The 18377-nt window shown below is 37.2% G+C and overlaps 1 protein-coding gene across 1 annotated transcript in view; it reads left to right on the top strand.

Moving 5' to 3' along the window:
- The window catches only part of GPR158 (G protein-coupled receptor 158), a gene marked incomplete at both ends in the record, with an annotated part of 191109 nt that overhangs the window by 82454 nt on the left and 90278 nt on the right, over positions 1 to 18377 (top strand). Inside the window, one exon of the mRNA XM_084282726.1 lies at positions 5497 to 5714. Coding sequence (XP_084138852.1) covers positions 5497 to 5714 — 218 coding nt within the window. The remainder of the gene's footprint in view (positions 1 to 5496; positions 5715 to 18377) is intronic.

Below are 18377 nucleotides of genomic sequence, written 5' to 3'. Positions count from 1 at the left end.
TCATTAGGGACAAGATTCATTTTTATCTTATAACAGCTGTCTGAAGTGCAGATGTATGGCAGATATTAGTCATCTAGGTTTACACTGTAGTCAGTAGGGAGAGCATGGCTCCCCTGGAGGGTAATCCTGCTGCTTTGGAAACTTACCTTTAGATGAGAGAAGTAACTCTTTAGGCAAACAGTCTTTTTTTCTTTTTTTTTTTTTCCCTCCGTGTACGACAGAAGGAGGAGCCTACATGACTAACTTATATTGGATATTTTGCTTCTAAATAGCTAACATACAGTGAAATTTTCCCACAAAAGTGCTTGTATATACTGATATTTAAGGGGGTGGAATTAAATGATCTGTGGCCTCTCCAGTCTGGCCATGTGTTACTGTGAGCTAACATAAGCATGAGGTTAGAAAAAGTCATTAATAAAGAACTGCTTTTAATTCATCTAGATGCAGCTCAATTTGCCAGCCTGTAGAGATGACTTCAAAATGTGCTAGTGGGAGACTGGAAGTGACTGAAATAATTGAAGAAAAATCACTGGTTCAAAGGAGCTTAGCCCTGTCACCCAACTGTATTCTGTAAAAACAAAACTAGAAAAGACAACAAGGTTAAAATGGCTGTAGTGTGTATTTGAAGGTTCAATACGATACTAATACATGGATTCTAGACATGATTCCTGCAAGTTTTGACAGAAACTGTCTGACCTGAAGATCTCTTTGCGGAGATAGGTTGGTGAGGTGTGATGAAAAGAGAGAGGAAACTGTATAGAAATGTTAATGGCTTAGAAAGTATTCCTAGAGAAAGAAAATCAAGAGGCAGAAAAGATTTGCAGGTCTCAAGATAAGATCTAAGTAGGTAGATAAATTAAAAATGACCAGTTTTGTACTTCTGTTGATTGGAAATTTGAATTCAGGGTTGTATCTTGAAATGATGGTAATTCTTAATGATATTTAGATTCTGCACCATAGCAAAGTAAGTTTAATTGCACATTAATTGCACATTGAGCCTGAAGTAACAATGTTTTAAGCAGGGGCAAGGTTTTGCTTTAGGTCCAGATGAACATTCAGGTTGAGACTGAAAGATAGCTGTATAAATGGCTTTACAGGGATGTTTGAGTCTCTACACAGTTTGCTCAGTGGGCAGGCTTAAAAGATTGCTTATCTACCTCCTCTGCAAAGTCAGCTGGAGACCTAATGCTGAGATGCAATGTTGCATAAACAATGTCCTCAGTAGGAAAGTTTCTGTTTTTCTGACTTAGAGCAGTCCAGTTTGGCTGCTCGCAGGGAGGTTGTGCAGCTTGTGTTGCAGATTCTAGATGGGACAGGGAAATTTGGGCCAGTCTCATACTGATGGGGAAGCCAGGAAGGTGAGCTGTCCCAAGGCTGGGTTTGTTCTTCAGAACTGACAGTGCCAAAATATGTAAAATCATTCTCTTTTTGCTGATTTGTTTAATGTGGACTCTTGGTACTAACAGAGCACAGTCGTTGACATATATTTCCAGTGTCTCTTTTGATCAGCTTTCAAGATTGAACTTTGCAGAAGTAATGAATATACAAATTATGACCACGCAAAATTGCCAGGCCACAGTCACATAGGATTTGTGACTCAAGTAATCTCAGCAGAAACTGATTTTAGAAAAAGACCTATTTCAGGTATGCAAGTTGCTTTAACTTGCAAGTGCTTGAATACCTGGTTATGCACTTCCTAATAGTTTGCTTTTAGGAAGCACTATGAACTTATGTTCTTTGCCTCACAGGTTAATCAGATATGCATTAGAAAATCCTTAATAGAACTGCTGTCGTTTGTTCAACCTAAAATTGCATTCTTTAACAATACATTGACAATGAATCGCAGAGATTCCCCTCAGCTCTTGCTGTTTGGATGTGGAACCTGCCCTGTGCAAAAAGGTACTGGTACACCTTTTGTGTCTGGATATGAGACTGGAATGTCTCTGCCAGTGCAATGACCTCAAGTCCCAGGAGGGATTTCCAGTTCAACTAGAACTTCCCTTCTTTAAGCCTGCCCCTTATCTCTGATTCTTCAACAAGACTTACTTGTGCACATCTTTGTGTGTATGGAATCTCTTGCTGACTTCAGGGATACATTTCCAGGGTGAGGATGATGACCATGGCTTGCTGCAACTTTAAGATGCTACCAGATCGAGTTCCATTCATACATGCTGCTTAAGTTACTGCAGCATCACTCTAATGTTGTTCCTAATCCACATTATTACAAAACAGGAGCAGAATCTGTCTTTTGTTCTGCTCACTGCTCAGCATGCCCCGTGCTCTCTGTGCTTATAGATCAGACAGAAAAGGAAGACTGGGATAGAAGAGAGAAGAACTAGGAAAAATATAGTGCTCAGGCATTATTTTTATTACGTTTCATATTAGTTTGTGCTCCTATTCCTGTTTTCCTACCAATTCTTTCTTTTCTCTGTCCATTTTATGCTTTTATTTTTTTGTTACTGCATTTCTTTTTTCTTGAGGGAGGTACTTGTATATGTCTTCCTCATCCTTAGGTCTAACAGTGGCACAAAGTCTTTCAGCGTTCAATGCAGTCTCACTTATGTCAGTGCTAAAACTACTGCTGCCTTACAGGGAGAAAAATTGGCTTATGTCTGTCTATTGTACAAGTGTTCAAAATATTTGGCCATCTTTTAGGGAGGAAAAAGTGATTTTCTTCACTGGAGGAGGCCTGTGGAATCTAAAAGAGCAGCTGAAACAGGGGTAGGCACAGCACGGTGCAGTCTTGGCCTGGCAGTGCTGTATGAGGCAGTCACATCACGCTTAGCTTGGGCTGTCTATGGCTTGAGGTGATGTTATATTGACTTTGGTGAAGGGATGGTGCCAGACATAAAAGGCAGAGTGGTTCAACTATGCAATGTCTGACAGTGCCTTGGGACAGAGAACCAGGGCAGGGGTGTCGTGGACTTGGACTCCCTCTCCAAACAAGCTCCCAGTCGGTGGTTAATACAATGGTCGGTCAGTTGCCAAGAGCTTCTTTTAGAGGGTCTGAAAAGTATTCTTCCTTTTTAGTAAGGAGAAATAAAAAGTGGAGATTGTAAACAATTTCTTATCACATTGTATGAAATCTCAAGTCAATCCTTTTTTTCTTTTTTTTTTAATCTTTCTTATATAAGCCATAATGAAGAATCATTGAAGAGTCAAAAGATGATCACCAGATAATCAGTCATAGCTGGCAGCACAGGAGGTGCATATTGATGATCTTCCTTCATACACTGCAGAAATCATTACACCAGAAATACCTAAGCAAAGGTTTGCTGTTGCATTATGAAGTCATAGCCTTGGGATATTTACTATAACATGCAGCTGTTTATCAGCAATTATCCCCATAGTACATGCTGAGCATTCACATGAATAAACTTCTGTGCAGAAAGAATAAACTTCTGTGAATAAACTTCTGATAAGAAAATACTTGATAAAATAGATTTGAATGTATTTGCAGCACCTTTCAGGGTTGAACAATATCAAGGTTAGGACCATACAACATTTTCAAGACACGTGACTTAAGTAATCTCCTAACTTTAGTTTTTAACTTACATTTTTTTCAGTGTTTAAATTTTTACCCTGATAATATTTTATTTTAGATAGTTACCACAATAACACTTTACCACAGAGTGGTGCATATGTGACTTAGAAATGTGAGGTTTTAAGAGATTAAATAATCTTCTAGGAAATGGACTGATTGACGGGTGACTCCTTATGGAAATGACAAAGGAACAGGTGGTGGTGGAAAAGCAGGTTTATATGAGCACAAATGGAAATGAAGCTGAAAACTCAAGCAGTAGATAGTGCATTCTTGATTTGGCTACTGAGATGGGATGTACAAGACAGTCAATTCTGTCTTTGACAGAGGACAGTGTGGCTCTGTTTCTGTATATGTTAACTGAGAAAATAAAGATGTAACATTAGATGCAGAGAAGATGGGCTCTGGCAAAGCTTTTGAAGTGATAATGGGTAGAGGTCCATGGGTGTTAAGTCTGACAAAAAGTTTTAGTCCAAGGATGTCTTCAAGATCAATGTTTCTTAGAGGTTCTCCACTTTCATAGAATGCCCAAGCACAGTTATTTTCCAACATTTCCATTCTTACCTCCCATAATCTGGGTCAAAAAGACACTACATCTATTCTTACTGTCTCTTGGCGTATGAGGAAATCTGGCATGAGTCAGCATTTCTCTGCTATATTCAGGTTTCCAACATCTTTGTTTAGAATAAAGCACCAAAGAGAAATCCACAATTTTCATGAAAAATGCAGACTATTCTCACCATGGGATGTGAGAGAGAATCACCTTTCACTGAAGATGAGGAGTAGAGGGCTGCTGGAACAGCACACCAAATGTTTATTTATTTGCATGTATGAATGGTTTGTCCCTTTCCTAGATTTTGCCCATCAACAGACATGTTCCTGCACATTCACGCATACATTTGAGAAAGGAAGAAGTAATTATCCTTGTAGATAACCTTCTGTTTCTAATGTTTCAACCTAAAAGTCTGAAGAAGTTTCATACACCAACATGCATATGTGCAACATTACCAAATTACACTGTCTCTTGAATTTAGAGCAGATAATGCAAGATTTACAACTTTCCTTGCTTAATAACTTTAAGCAAATTCAGCTTGCCTTTTTATTTACTTAACATTATTCTGTTTTTCCCCCTTTTCTTTCAATCTTTTCTTCCATTAGTTGACTGTAGGGTAAGCAGTCTTGCAGGGGGTTACATGCAAGTGTTCATGGATCAGAAAAAGCAGAAAATGCTCCTGTATGCTCTCTTGGTGGGTTCACTTTGATGGGACAAATGTCATCTCAAGGACAGTTGATTTTCATTGACAAGATATTAACTTGCCAATGGGATTTTGAGGTTCTCTAGTGTGTTTATGTGAACTGTAGAAAAATATACTCAATGTAAATGTGCTGGTTTGGATTTGAGCACAGAACAGTGCGATTTTGCAACTGTTTGCTGAACAAAGAAGGTGGTTTTAGTTATATATATATATATATATGTATATTTGTCTTTGAAACTAATTATTTTGCTAGATAGCATCTTTATGAAATTGAGGAACTGTCTTAAATAAGATCAGAGCTTGTACAGTGAACATTAAGTAGTTAATGGATCTACTCTTCATGTGTCTGTATAAAATTGTTTCCTTATTCCTAAATCTTTGATATAATTTTCCCCCATTGAGAAGTCTCCTTAAAATAATTTCCTCTGCAGATTTAGCCCTTCTTAAATACAACGGGAATGTATTTAGCATTTAATAAGCTCACTTTCCCTCATGTCTAAATTGGTCTGCATTTTCTGAATGTGATAAAAGAGAGTGAAATGACAAAAGCAGCCCTGGCAAACTATTTCATCCTTCAATGAAAGAGTAGAATGAGGAAGGAAAAGGAGTCAGCAGAGAACTGTTTTGCTCCTGTATGTAAGAGCTGTGCATACTGTACAATTAAAGTTGTCCCTCCCTTGCCCCACTTGGTACTTTCAGGAAAGGATACAGATAATCGCTTTTCTGGAGGTGACTTGTCGGAGGAAGTCTACACCTGCCTGCCCTGCAGGGAAGGATGTTCGTACTGTACAGATGATACTCCCTGCTATGCACAGGAGGACAAGTATTTACGGCTTGCTATCATCTCATTCCAAACACTCTGTATGCTGCTGGACTTCATAAGCATGCTGGTAGTCTACCATTTCCGCAAGGCAAAGGTAAGCAGTCTTGTTTTACTTTAATCTTCCTTCTCACTGAGTAGTAGAGACTCATTTATGTTACGTGAATAGCTTCTCATCTGGAGGACACTCAACTTCTCAAGTAAGGAGCACAACTCTTTTGTAGAGGATTGGATTTCCATACAGGTATGCTTTCCTGTAGGCATGGAGGTACCTAAATTGTTTATGTAATTAAACAACAACAAAAAAAAGCTGAGCAAGTTGTCTTCCAGTGAAGTCTGCTTACATTTATAGATGGTCTGTAAAAATCAAGGAAACCTATTGTGTTCAAAGTCATTTTGGAAAATGAGGCCAATAATGGAGGTATCTAAGAAGGTATGTGGGTATTTATACACTCTAGGTCTTGAAAGTCTTTGGCTGTTTTACCACTGCTAGGAAGGATGTTTGGTTTCAATATATTTGAGACACTAGCTGGATAATAAACTTTCTGCTTTTACCTCATTCAAAATATATTTACATGTAATATCTCATGCAATTTCACTGTTGGCTCAGTAAATCAGTAAATACAGAATATTCTATGAAGCTTCCAATTTACTAAAAAAAAAAAAAAAAGGATGTAAGCTGGCACATATTCACTACCTACATTTGGAAGACGTAGGTGTGCACACAATATGCTACATTGTTGAAATTAATAGCTTCATCCATTTTCCATAACTAGATAAGCATTTCCATTTTGGTTTTTGGAACACTTGATCCCACAATCTCCCTAATCCTACACTGTCTGTATTACAAATGTGTGGCTCATTTTGAAAGACTTTAATATCCTGGCAGGAAATCACAGAATGAACAGTAACATTATTATTTTTTTTCCCTGTTTCTGACAGAGTCTTTGCATTTAATGAAATTGCATCAAATGATTCAAATTACAGATTTAATTGTATTTATAAAGTTTTTCATTATGAAAAGTATTTTGTAGGCATCTATTTAGTTGCCTAATGTTAACTTAGCAGAAGAACTTAATTTCAATTCTGAGAGGTTTTAGTCCTCAGAGTAATGTTGCTTGATTTTAATGGTTGTGTAAAATAGATCATGATGAAAGAAGTGTTCCTCATGAGTAAAACTTTTCTCTCTAGTTCTGCAAAGTGAGCAGAACAGCTTACTTCATGTCCAGCCCTTGCAAGTTTCCCCTGATTTTTTTCTCAATAAAGTATTGATGGTTTTGTAAGAAATTTCTATACTTGTTCATAAATAGTTTGAGGTCAGATATGAATGAAATTACAGAAACAAACTTGCAATTGAACACTGACGTAAGTTTTGATATCATATTCACTACTGTTAAAAATATATATATATATTTATTAAACATACTAGAGAAATCTTGAATTTCACAAAACCTGCTAGTTATGCCAGGTACCTTTTTACTTTTGTGACAATCAGCAACTCCTTCAAAGTAAGCTATGAGTAAAGAACCAGACAGGGTCTGAACGTTTAATACCAAGGCAAACCAAGAAGCATATACACACCTTTCCTTGTTTCTAAAGAACTTTCCAATCTTTATATAGAAAAACCATAAATCTATTCTTTTCCAGATTACCTGTTACCTTGAGAGATTTATTACGACATCTGAACATGAGAACCAGACATAAAACCGAACTTGTTTTTCCTTTTTTCCCAGAAAGAAAAAAAGATGTCTTTGACACATAGCATTTCATTTAGTTGGACAGAAATGGATTCAATTATAATTTAGCTACCTTAGAAGAAAGTTTGACTTTGCTTTAAATGCGTATTTCACAAGGAAAACACAAAGGAAAGAGAGACAAAAAAGTCATGTGGAGATTAAAAATCCTTTCCTTTATGATCAATGTTTTCAAGAAACAGAAACTGAAAAATAGGTGTTCCATTGCTTTTCATGGCAGTCAGCTGAGTTTCTTTCTTGGATTCCTTTTATGTTCAATATCTTGTTGGTACAGCATGATTTTAAAAAGAAAAAGATCTTGTATGATTAACATGAAATGAGAAGCTTTATGAAGGGCAAACATAGTGAGAACAGTGAGTATTTGCATAAGAAAACTGCTGGTTACATTCGATAATGACAGAAAATTGGAGTGAATGAAGAAAACCGGTAACTGTCTACTCTCCACTAAGGGGGAAAAGTCACAGAAATTAAAGAGCAGCTATTAAAGTATTCAAAATACCGGGATTTTGAGAATTTCCAACTGTTAGTGGAACAAGCCTCAATTGGATTAGTATATCCATTTGTGATTAAACTTAACTGTGTTAAACTGCTCATATCTGTTGTGCTGGGTGGGTGTCAGAGAAGAACATTTTTGGGGTTCCCTCCCACATATGGCATTAAAATATTCAAATAGTTAGAAAAAGTAATTTTTAATATAGCTTTTTAACAGAAAGAAGTATATACTGCTATGGTATTAAGAAATAGTCTTCAAAGTCTTTACAACTGCAAAATAGAGTGATCAGAATATAAAAATACTGATTCAACACCCCAGTGTTGAAAAGAATGAGGTGGCATTTTGTTGTAGTAGTTGACTAGTAAAACATGCTCATTAAAATGGGAAACTGGGTGGGGTTAGGTTACCACTCTGGTAGAAATGTGCATAAGAGAACACTACTCAGTGCTTGTACTTCATGGACGTTCCTGATAAATATTAATTTCAAAAAGCCAAGGTCTTGAAAAAATTTGTCTGGCAACAAAAAGTGTCTTGGGAAAAAACATCCCTGGCACCCAGCCTGTTACTTTGTGAGTTGCAGGAGTTGAGACAAAGAACAGTAAAGGTCCAAAAGGACTCTTCAAATTGCAATGGAGGTGTCAAGATTGGTCTCCAAAAGCTAGCATATCAGGAAGAGCAGCTGCAGATCAGAAGTATTTTAGAAAAGAAAAATCTGAACTATTCAGATCACAGTGGTTATACATATTAAGACCAAGATATGATACTCATAGTGGAAGCTACTGGAAGTCACTTGTCTACTTGGTTTCATCAACAGTGTGGAATATATGCTAGGTCTAAGCCAGTTACTAAATGGTTGATATAGGTCTGGTAATAGATCTACTGCTCCATTCCCAGAGGAGATCATAGCAGTGGGAAGAGAGATGTTTTCAACAATTACTTTCAAAGAGTTATTGACAGAATGTGAAGGTACAATTTTGTTTCTGACATGATTTTTATTACTAACCTAGGGTGTAATAATAATGATCTACAGGGAAACCTGGTAAATATCAATAACGGTGGTTTCATGGCTGAAGGATCTTGACAAAATGAATGGGTATAAATCAGCAAAGCCAGATGACAATCTTCTAAAAGTCAGCTAGTTCTGAAAGAACTTGAGAGGCTTCTTAAGGATCCTCTAAAGAGTCCTCTTTAGACTTCCAAAAGAACTCTTCTAACAAGTTGCTGAATTATTTACTGTGGAGTAAGCCACTGCTTATATTAATAGCAGTAGAGGAGGAATGGAAGATAGGAAATGTGACATCTGCATTTATAGAGACTGCTGGTAATGATGACAAGAGCTAAAGATCAGTAGGTCCAGCTTACACACTAAGTAATTCATAGAAATTTTAATAAAGAACAGAACTACTAGGTCTGTGAATAAGTGTGAGAAGTAGACTTTTGTGAGAATATGATGTCCCTACAGATGTATTTATATCTCTGTGAAGGTGGATTATTCCATATGGATGAGGGTATTTTTTCCAAGGACAACCAACAAAAGCTCTTAAAAATGATGATCTCAAGGAGCTAGGTGAGCTATGCTTCTTGTAGGTAATTGAGAGAAGACAGAGTAAAAGACAGTGTAGCAAATATGGTATAAAATCATATAAGGCAGGGAAATGGTGACATGGAAACAAATATTACTACTGTTCCTCTTAATCTGTAACTAAAAGGAATTCAACAGATCTCCCAAGTAGTAAAACAAATAAATAAACTGCATGTTATGAACAATTTTTAGTTGCTTTATGTTGCTTTATTGGCACAAAACAATAAGGATCCCAAAGTCTAAATCAATTCAAAAAGAGTTTATCAGGAATCATGAAGGTTCTCTCCATTGTCAGTTATTTAGTCACAGTGCTTTTAATGAAACATCTGGTTCTGGAAGTACATACTATTTATTGTTGGAAGTGAGGAGGATAGACCACGAAGGATAACTCTCTGCTGTTCTCCATATTAAACCACGCCCTGAGATAAGACACAGGAGTCGAATTAGAAAGCCATACTTTTGTCAAAGAGTCATCAAGTTAGACTTTATTTTTGATCTTGAAAACATTGTAGTTACTCATCTAGACTTGCAGAGTTGTATTTGATAGATGGCAAAACCAATATCAGAGGGATGAATCAAAATTCAAGTCAGTTGTCCAAGACGCAGTTACGGAAAGCTATCGCTGATGGCACTGACCAAAATTTTGCATTGCCAACCTATATATGAAACTGAAAATTAGTGACTTGAAGCAGTAGTCAGCACTGGCAAACAGTACAAAATGGAACTACGGGAAGATACTGTGAGAAAGCTCAGATCGATGCTGAGGAATTCATTTGAGGCTTTGTCAAACACAGGTGAAAGTGACGCAGCAGCTCTGAGATTAGCTCAGCAGCACTGTTAATAAACTGCAAGAGTCATAACTGGAGAAAATCACAGGCAGAAAATGTGGCCCTTTGCAGAGAAAAGAAAGCAGAGAAGGAGAACTGGAAAGCAGAGAAGTGGTAAGAAACAAACAAACAAACAAACAAACAAAATGACGGAGGAATGCACAGAAGGAGTAGCAGAAGCTAAGCCACTAATGAAAAGGTTTGTAGGGAAAGACAGAGAAAGATGAGAAATATAAGAGAGAGAGCAGATGCTGCTGCTATAGAGGGAAAAGACAAAGCATTTCAGCAGGGGAGTGAATGAAGGAAGTTTGCCAAACAAAGCCAAAAAGGAAAAAAAATAATTAACAACTAATACAGAAGGGAAAGCAGATGTGTAGATCACTTGAAAGAAATCTCTAACTATTCTAGACAACCACAATGCCAAACAGTAACGAAAGCTGGAAAGCCTGACTGTGACATTAACACGAGCTACAAGAGGCAGAAAAACTCCCAGGAGATGAAAATTGATCAAATCCCATCAGAAATGCTGACAGCACCTGACAGCACCAGTTTGATGGCATTGAAGGATTTCTGCAGTGGAGCCCAGGAAAAGGAGATTTTTCCTCAACAGTGGGAACATTGGAGTGTTATTAGAGGGCCCCAACAGGATGATCTTGCTGAATACTGCAACTGGGGAGACATCCAGGCTTCTGAAGTGTGATACTAAGGAAGATGAAGCGACAGTGGATGCAAAACAGGGAACAGGCTTAAACTGAGGCTTGCAATTGGAAAGGAGCATATAAACTAATAGGCTCCTCTTTTTTCTTTGCTTTTCAAAAGGCTTTGACAGACTGTCTGAAAGGATCTTGCAGAACATCTTTCAGCCCCATGGAATAAGATCTGTATGGCTGTGTACAGAGATACAAAATGTTCTCTTAAGTCTTAACAACTAAAAAACAAATCAGCTCAAGGTGAACAGTAGCAAACATTGTTGTGTGCTATGCCATTATTATTGATTGGATAAATTATGAGGCTAACCTAACAGAAGTAGCTGGATAGGCAAGGACAGAAATCACTGATAGTAAAGCAAATATTCTCAAAACTGAGAAGCTAAACAGTGATTTTAGAAGAAAATTTACCAACAAAGTAGGAGAGAATTCATCTGTGTAAGGAGTGTTATGTGAACCAATGGAGAGCTCAAACCAGAGAGCAAACAACTGCAGTGTTGACTAAATGCAATGTGAGGGCAGCGGAGCAAAACACCATCAGGAAGAAACAGAAAGCTTAAGAAAATTTTTTAATTCAAAGTTAACATATGATTTAAAGGACTAAAGATCTACCAAAATCTTAAAACCAGCAGCCTTGTAAACAAGTTCTTCCAAACGTACTGGGCTGTGGAAAGACATCACCTACAAAGAAGCCGAAGAGTTCATCAATTATTAGACTGCCATCAAAAGGATCAGAATGAAGAGCTGAAAATAACTGATCTTTTCATAGTGGCATACTAGTGCAAACATGGAGCTATCAGGTAGAATACTACTGCTGTGAGGAGTCATAAATGCCCTTACAAATGGTAAGAACTCTACTAGCAAAGAGAACAGAGATGCTGATCTCAGCCCTCGAGTGGAAGAGGCTAGCTGCTACTTCTGCCCCAGGGATCAAGGAGAGATGAGAACATGACACCAGCCTTTGCTCACACTGACAGCAACCACAACACTTGGAAAATATTGTTTTCAGCTCTTAAAAATAACATGAAAAGTGCTTAGAATAAAATATTCAAAACAGTGGTTCAGAAGGGTGTTGTCATATGGCATTAACAAGGATAAAGAAGTGCAGTAGATCCCATTGAAATGAAGGGCTTTGCCCCATTCAAAAACGTATATGCTTCCAAATAGTAGAAATTTATAACTAACCCTCATTTTATTGTGTTATATTTTATTTCCCATTTATGGATACTGTTGGAAAAAAACAAACAAACACAAAAATGCATTAGAGAAGAAAAAAAATATATGGAACACTGATCAAATTAAAGCTTGCAGTTAACAAGACCACTTGGCTAATCATCAACAAGTATGAATCATTTTCACTGTGGTAAATAACAGCAACTGACTGTTTTTATATTGTTTTTACTCTTTGTTGAATATAGATTTCCAGTGACTGGGGTTCAAGATGACTAGATATTTTATGGCACCAGTTTCCTATTTATACTCTCTAGTGTAAATGCATTTAAATGTTCTGCTAAATATGATTTCCAAACCATGAAGATCGGCCTTAAACAATGACATTTTAAACACTGCATAAAACTCCACATAGATGGAAAGACAACATGCAAATGAATGCTGTAGTTCTTCTTTTTAATACTAAGAAATCAAGAATTTCTTTTCATCCTTACTGCAACCATGATAGGATGCAATAATTCAGAATGAGATAATCACAAGCTATTGATGTGTGATACATCTTTAAATATTAAAGCTTGCTGGCTTTGCAAACATACCTTTTTCTCTAATGTAAATCAGCCAGTGCTTTCTCTCTCTCTCTCTCTCTCTCTCTTTTTTTTTTAACACTACAGCAGCATCTTGATGTGCTTGTGCCTGGATGCCTTTAATCTTTGGTGCACATTCTGCTTTTTTCTCCCTAGACACCAATTGCTGACATTTCAGCTGAAGTGGAAACTTGATAGAGGGAAAAGATCTTGTGCAGATGGAGCAGCTGCCTTTACATGCTGTGCTGGTGGGCATACCCAACAGTTCACTCAGCACATACATATTCTGTGCAGTGCTTTATGCACCTTTTCTTCATTACATCCTTGGGTGAGAACCTAGTTTCTTGTGATTTCTTGGGGAAGTTTATTGGAGTCTTGAGGTGTGCAGCTTTAAAGACGTTGATGATGTTTTCAAAACAGATGTTACTTTTAGTGGAATTCTCATTTCCTCCATTCATAAAACAGAACTCATAAGATGTCCTTTCCTATTTTTCTGCATAGTTAAGATATGCCTTTAAGGGATGCTGTACCTTTATTAATTCTCACATAAATAATTGCAGAATGCCATATTGAAAAGATAAGTGCATGGGCTGTTAGGCTCTGTTAGCAGTTGAAAATCAGAAATGACATAGTGGCTGCTGTGGTTCCCAAAGACAGTGAACGATGGCTGCAGCACTGTTATTGCCATTCATTTGCAGGGTGTTGTGGCATTCACTTCATAAGCCCACAGGTTTCACATCTGAGTGTATTTCCATTTATTATAATAAGTGGTTTAGGGAAATTGAGTACTTGCAAACAGAAAAATAAATCTATTTCCACCTTAGACATTGTAGGCCCCAGGACAAACTGATGTGTGAAGAAAATAAAGATATAAATGTATAAAAAGAATATCTAATGGATGCTCTTCTAATGGAATGAGCAGGGCAATAGGAGGCACAATTAGGCTACGCAATGGTGCTCACTAGACAGGGTCTACCCTAATGGACAAGGTAGGTCTTAAACAAGACTTTTAATCAATACTCAGCAATAGCTGTAAGGATCCAAAATTCACAATCTTCTTCCTGTATCTTTATATTAAGCCAATTTTTTGTCTCTGCAATGTTGAATTAGCACATTTTCTTAGTGGCCATCCAGAAAACATGCAAGATTGTAGGGCAGTATGTTGCCTTCAAAGTGACATGAATCACCAGTGGACTAGGATGCATTTGCTCCATGTTGGCTTTCAGACTGATTCATGGCGTGTACTTTCTTAGCCTTTATGTATCACTGTTCAAAACTTTGCAGTTCGGAATCATTGTCACCTTCTATTCCTTCAATGTTCCATAAAACTCTACAGCATAGAGACCCAATGTTCTAGTCAGTGGAGCAGATAACAGAGTATTTCTAATACAGGATCCTGGCTAGGAAGATAGCTGTCACCAGGGAGAGACAAGGCTGTAGTAGCCTTGAATGCATATATAAGTTTAACTGTATAATAATCTGATTTTCCTTTTAAAATAAATGTTAAAAAAAAAAAAAGATAATTGAATCCATGAATCTCAGCATATGTTTCCCAACAATGAGAACTAGTACAGCATAAAATATTTTTTCCAAAGCAGTTTTGGAGCTAGAAATTAAACTAAACTGCTAAGCTTTTTGTTCATCTGCTAATGTTGGTCTTTGGTTCTTGAAGACTATCTCATATGTATGCTCCTTTCAGGGAAGCTGAGTAAACTAGATGGCCATTCACACAATGATAAGCTTTTACCACTGATTCTTTGATGCAGTAACTTCAGGACAGTTGCATTTACCTGCAGTTTCATTTGGATTTGTGAATGGACGCTTACAGGTTTATTGGGAGGGGACTTCCTGTCATGTCAGCAGAATGACAGTGGCATTATTTATTTATCCTGCTATTTGTCTTGGAGTTGTATGCTGCTGTGAACCTTCCTTGTACAATCAATAGCAATAGCTAAGTCCCTGGTGGGTTGCATGGTGTCCTTGGCATGCTTCCCTCTCCAAGAGCAGACTTCCATCTGAACTAGGCCTTTCTTTTTATTATAACCACCTTAGTGTAAGCTAAGAAGAACTATTCAAAGTAAAAGCCCATCTTGTAATGAAGGGACTTTTCAACCAACAAATCTTGAAATTTTAGCAGCGACAATCATAGATGTTTGTCTATGGAAGAAGTTTTTGTACAGGGTTCCCTGAGCTGACATGTCTTTGGCTAATAGACAGGGCACAGATTTGGAGACTGTAATTGACTGTAGCCTCTTCAGATCATTCAGACTAAAACATATGCCTATTCCTCATTCTTTTCATCATTTCTTTGGGTGAAAGTTGAAGGTTCGTAGATCACAAGCAGCAGCATTATACTGTCAGCTTCTCTTTAGGACTTTGTGCTGCGAACAGTCAGATTGCTTTCTGCCTTCTCTGTCCCAGACATGCCTCCCTCCCTCTGAGGTAAAATCTTGACATTTTCCTCTGACAACTTCTTATCAATATCAGTAGACCTGAAAAGAAACCGTCATCTCCTCCTGGTTCCCTCAAAGATGTCCCAGCTACTGCTTTCTTAGTTACGGTAGGAATCTGCTTGTTATCTAACATTTTGTTGGACTCAGCTCACTTTGCCTCCAGCTCTGTCAGAGTCTCACTGAACTCTTTCTGAGTTCCCTTTTATTACATGCCTTCTGCCAATCCTTGCCTCATCTTGCTACCTTGTGCCTTGACTACTGCAATGCTTTCTTCTGGCTTTGGCAAGCGCAGTCGTGGCTTGTTTGTATCTCTTCAACATGATACTGCAAACAATTCCCTATCCTGCCACTTTGTGCTGTCCTTATTGCTTCTCTCTGTTGGCAGCGTACATAAGCTATACCTTCTTGTTTTCAAGATCCCTCATAAGCTTTTCCCTCTCTACTCATGCCATTTATTTGATGCAAAAGTGTCAACACCAGCCTCCATCATCATCTTGTTACGTTTTTCAAATACACCCCTTGTTCCCTTCATATGTTCCTCATACGTGGTAGGGGCTTTATGAGAGCCTCCCCTGCTCTCCATATTATGTTTTCAGATTCAGCAACTTACAAAGTGTGTGATACTGATAGGCTGGGAGTGCTGGTGGCTCATTACAATAAGTGATATTGCCTTGTTTTTCCCTTGGTCTTGTCCCTTTTCTCCCTTGGTCAGTCCCATCTGCCCTTATCCATCTGTTTTCCTTTAGCTTAAACTCTCACTTCTTGGAGCAAGGGCAGTCTTCCTTACTTTCTCCTTGTGCAGGGTCCACAATAACTTAAGGAGGACATGGGGCTGGGTCTTTCCACCATACAGTGGTAGCAGGAATATGTAGCAAGATTTCCTTCAAAGGCAAGTGTGCTTTTATTTTCAGTGAAACATACAACCCATGATTAATTTTTTTAATACAAGATCATTTAGTGTGATAAATTCTGAGGAGATGAACAGTCTCACCATTTTGGGGGTCAGCATTTCTCAGATAAATTATTAGTTTGGAGCAGTTTAGCCATTTGGCTCTCATAAAGGAAAAGTGAATAAAATAAACCGGAGTTGGATTTAAAACCTTCAGAATGATGAGGTTTTGTTTGATTTGAAATTAGTGTAATGATCATCATCCAAAGTTCATTTGCCTTCTTAGTCATGTGAATAATGAGTTGTTTTTTTTTTTTCTCTTTATCAAGTTTTTTCTACCCTTCTCTTCTTACATCATGCCCAGTTTGTTTCCTCTGAGATATCATGGGTCTTGAGCTTTGCAAACAGGTTGTTTTTTCTCCTGTAATTCACCATAAACTATTTCTTTCCACATGATTGAGCTACAATTTATACAGACTGTTTTAGTGAGCTGTGGCATTATCTTCAGTAATAGGCAATGCCATGTTGAATGAGAAAGCTGAAATCCAATTCAGGTGATCCAAAGCTATTTGTAAACTGGACCAGGAGAACATGCAAAATGAGCCTTGTACTTGCTAGTGAAATGTGTTGTGTTTTTTTTTTTTTTTTTTTTTTTTAATCCACCAGATTTTTTATATATATTGTTTGATCTCCTGCTGGCTAAACAACTATCGATATTAAAAGCATACTTTATTCTTGAAGAACATAATGCCTTTTTGTCTTCCTTTCTCTTCATTCTGCATTAATCGAAGGCATACCTAGTGAAGCAGACTCTTTAGGCAATCTGGAATTTTGATAATCGTCATCTTACATATTCAACCTTTAAATTAACCATAAGGATGTGAATAGATTGAAACTGAACTTGGACCCTGCTTTACCTCCTTATTGATATTCCTTCACCCTCACATTTATTACAATTTGGTGAGAGCCAGCTATCTTGATCTAAGCTGAAGGAATTCCTGGTCTTATAACAAAGATGTCTCTGGGACATTAACTAGTTTTACTGTGAGGGTTCTTCACCAATAGTATTTTTTCAAGTATCTGGATTGTAGGTGGCATAGTGCAACTTTTATGCAGCAGGATTTGTACTTCAAAATGTAGAACAACTTATCTTCATGATATATCATAACAGCTTTCATTACTTCTATAATAGAAAAGATCAAGGGCCACATGAATTGAAAAATAAAGCATTTGGGGATTTCTCGGCTGCCTGACATCATGTGCACTTTTAATGAAATTGGTTTATGATTGATGGCTGCTTGACCTTTGCTTTTCCTGTTTTGTTTTTTTCCTCCAAGTAAAAAGTAAATTTAATGATTATGTTTTATTTGGGCTTAGCTATAACTAGTAATAGAAAAAAATGACCTTTTTGTAAGTATTTTTTAAAGAGGAATATAAAAGCCATGAGGATTATATTTATTTGGTTTAGGAATATTGCAGAAAACTGCAAATACCAGAAGATTTTGACAACGTGCCAATATAGCTTAAATGGAAACATGGAACTGTAAGCCTATCTTTGGAACATTGGCCTTTGCTGTGAAATTTACTGTATTTGCAATCCATATTCTATTAGAAGGCTATTATTCAAAGAGAACAATTATCATTAAAAGTATTTGTCAGTGTGATAGGAGGTTGAACAGGGCATAGAATTTCACATTGAATGTTTTGCAAAGAAATTTTCAAAAGAGACACAACCATTTCCACTTTGAAATGAAAAGCATTTTGTGCAAAAGAGTTGCTTGACTTTTGTAAGACAACCTACATTAATGAAATGAGATCTTGAAAATTCCCTTTTTGCTGGGTAGCAGTCCTACTCAGTCTTTGAATTTATTATAGAGAAGATAAAAAACAATGATTTACTTCTCTGTTTATTTCATGGCAGCGCTCTTCTAATTTTTTAACTCCTTACAAGCCTGTGCACTTGGGGAAAGCCTTTTAGATACATTTTTAATTTTTTTTTTTGACATTGTTAAACTAGAATTATTCTTTCTGCTGTAGCGGGCTGTGATTTGTCCTGGGATGAGGAAGACCATCAACCCTCAAAATGTTTGCCTTCATGTGGACAGATCTGTCCTGTGCTAGGATAGTTCCCTTGTGCCAGGGAGCATATGGTATCTTTTCCTGTTTCACCAATGCTTTTAGAAGGCATCTGGATCAGGAAGAAAGTGGATTTATGAAACCTTTTTTTCTTATTCTTTTTATTTATTTATTTATTTATTTTTGGAATGGAATTGTTTTCCAGACAGTGCCATTCTGGTATGT

This window comes from Netta rufina (assembly GCF_964035555.1).
Source record: "Netta rufina genome assembly, chromosome: 2".
Lineage (NCBI taxonomy): Eukaryota > Metazoa > Chordata > Aves > Anseriformes > Anatidae > Netta > Netta rufina.
This window is presented reverse-complemented; position numbering and strand designations above follow the sequence as displayed.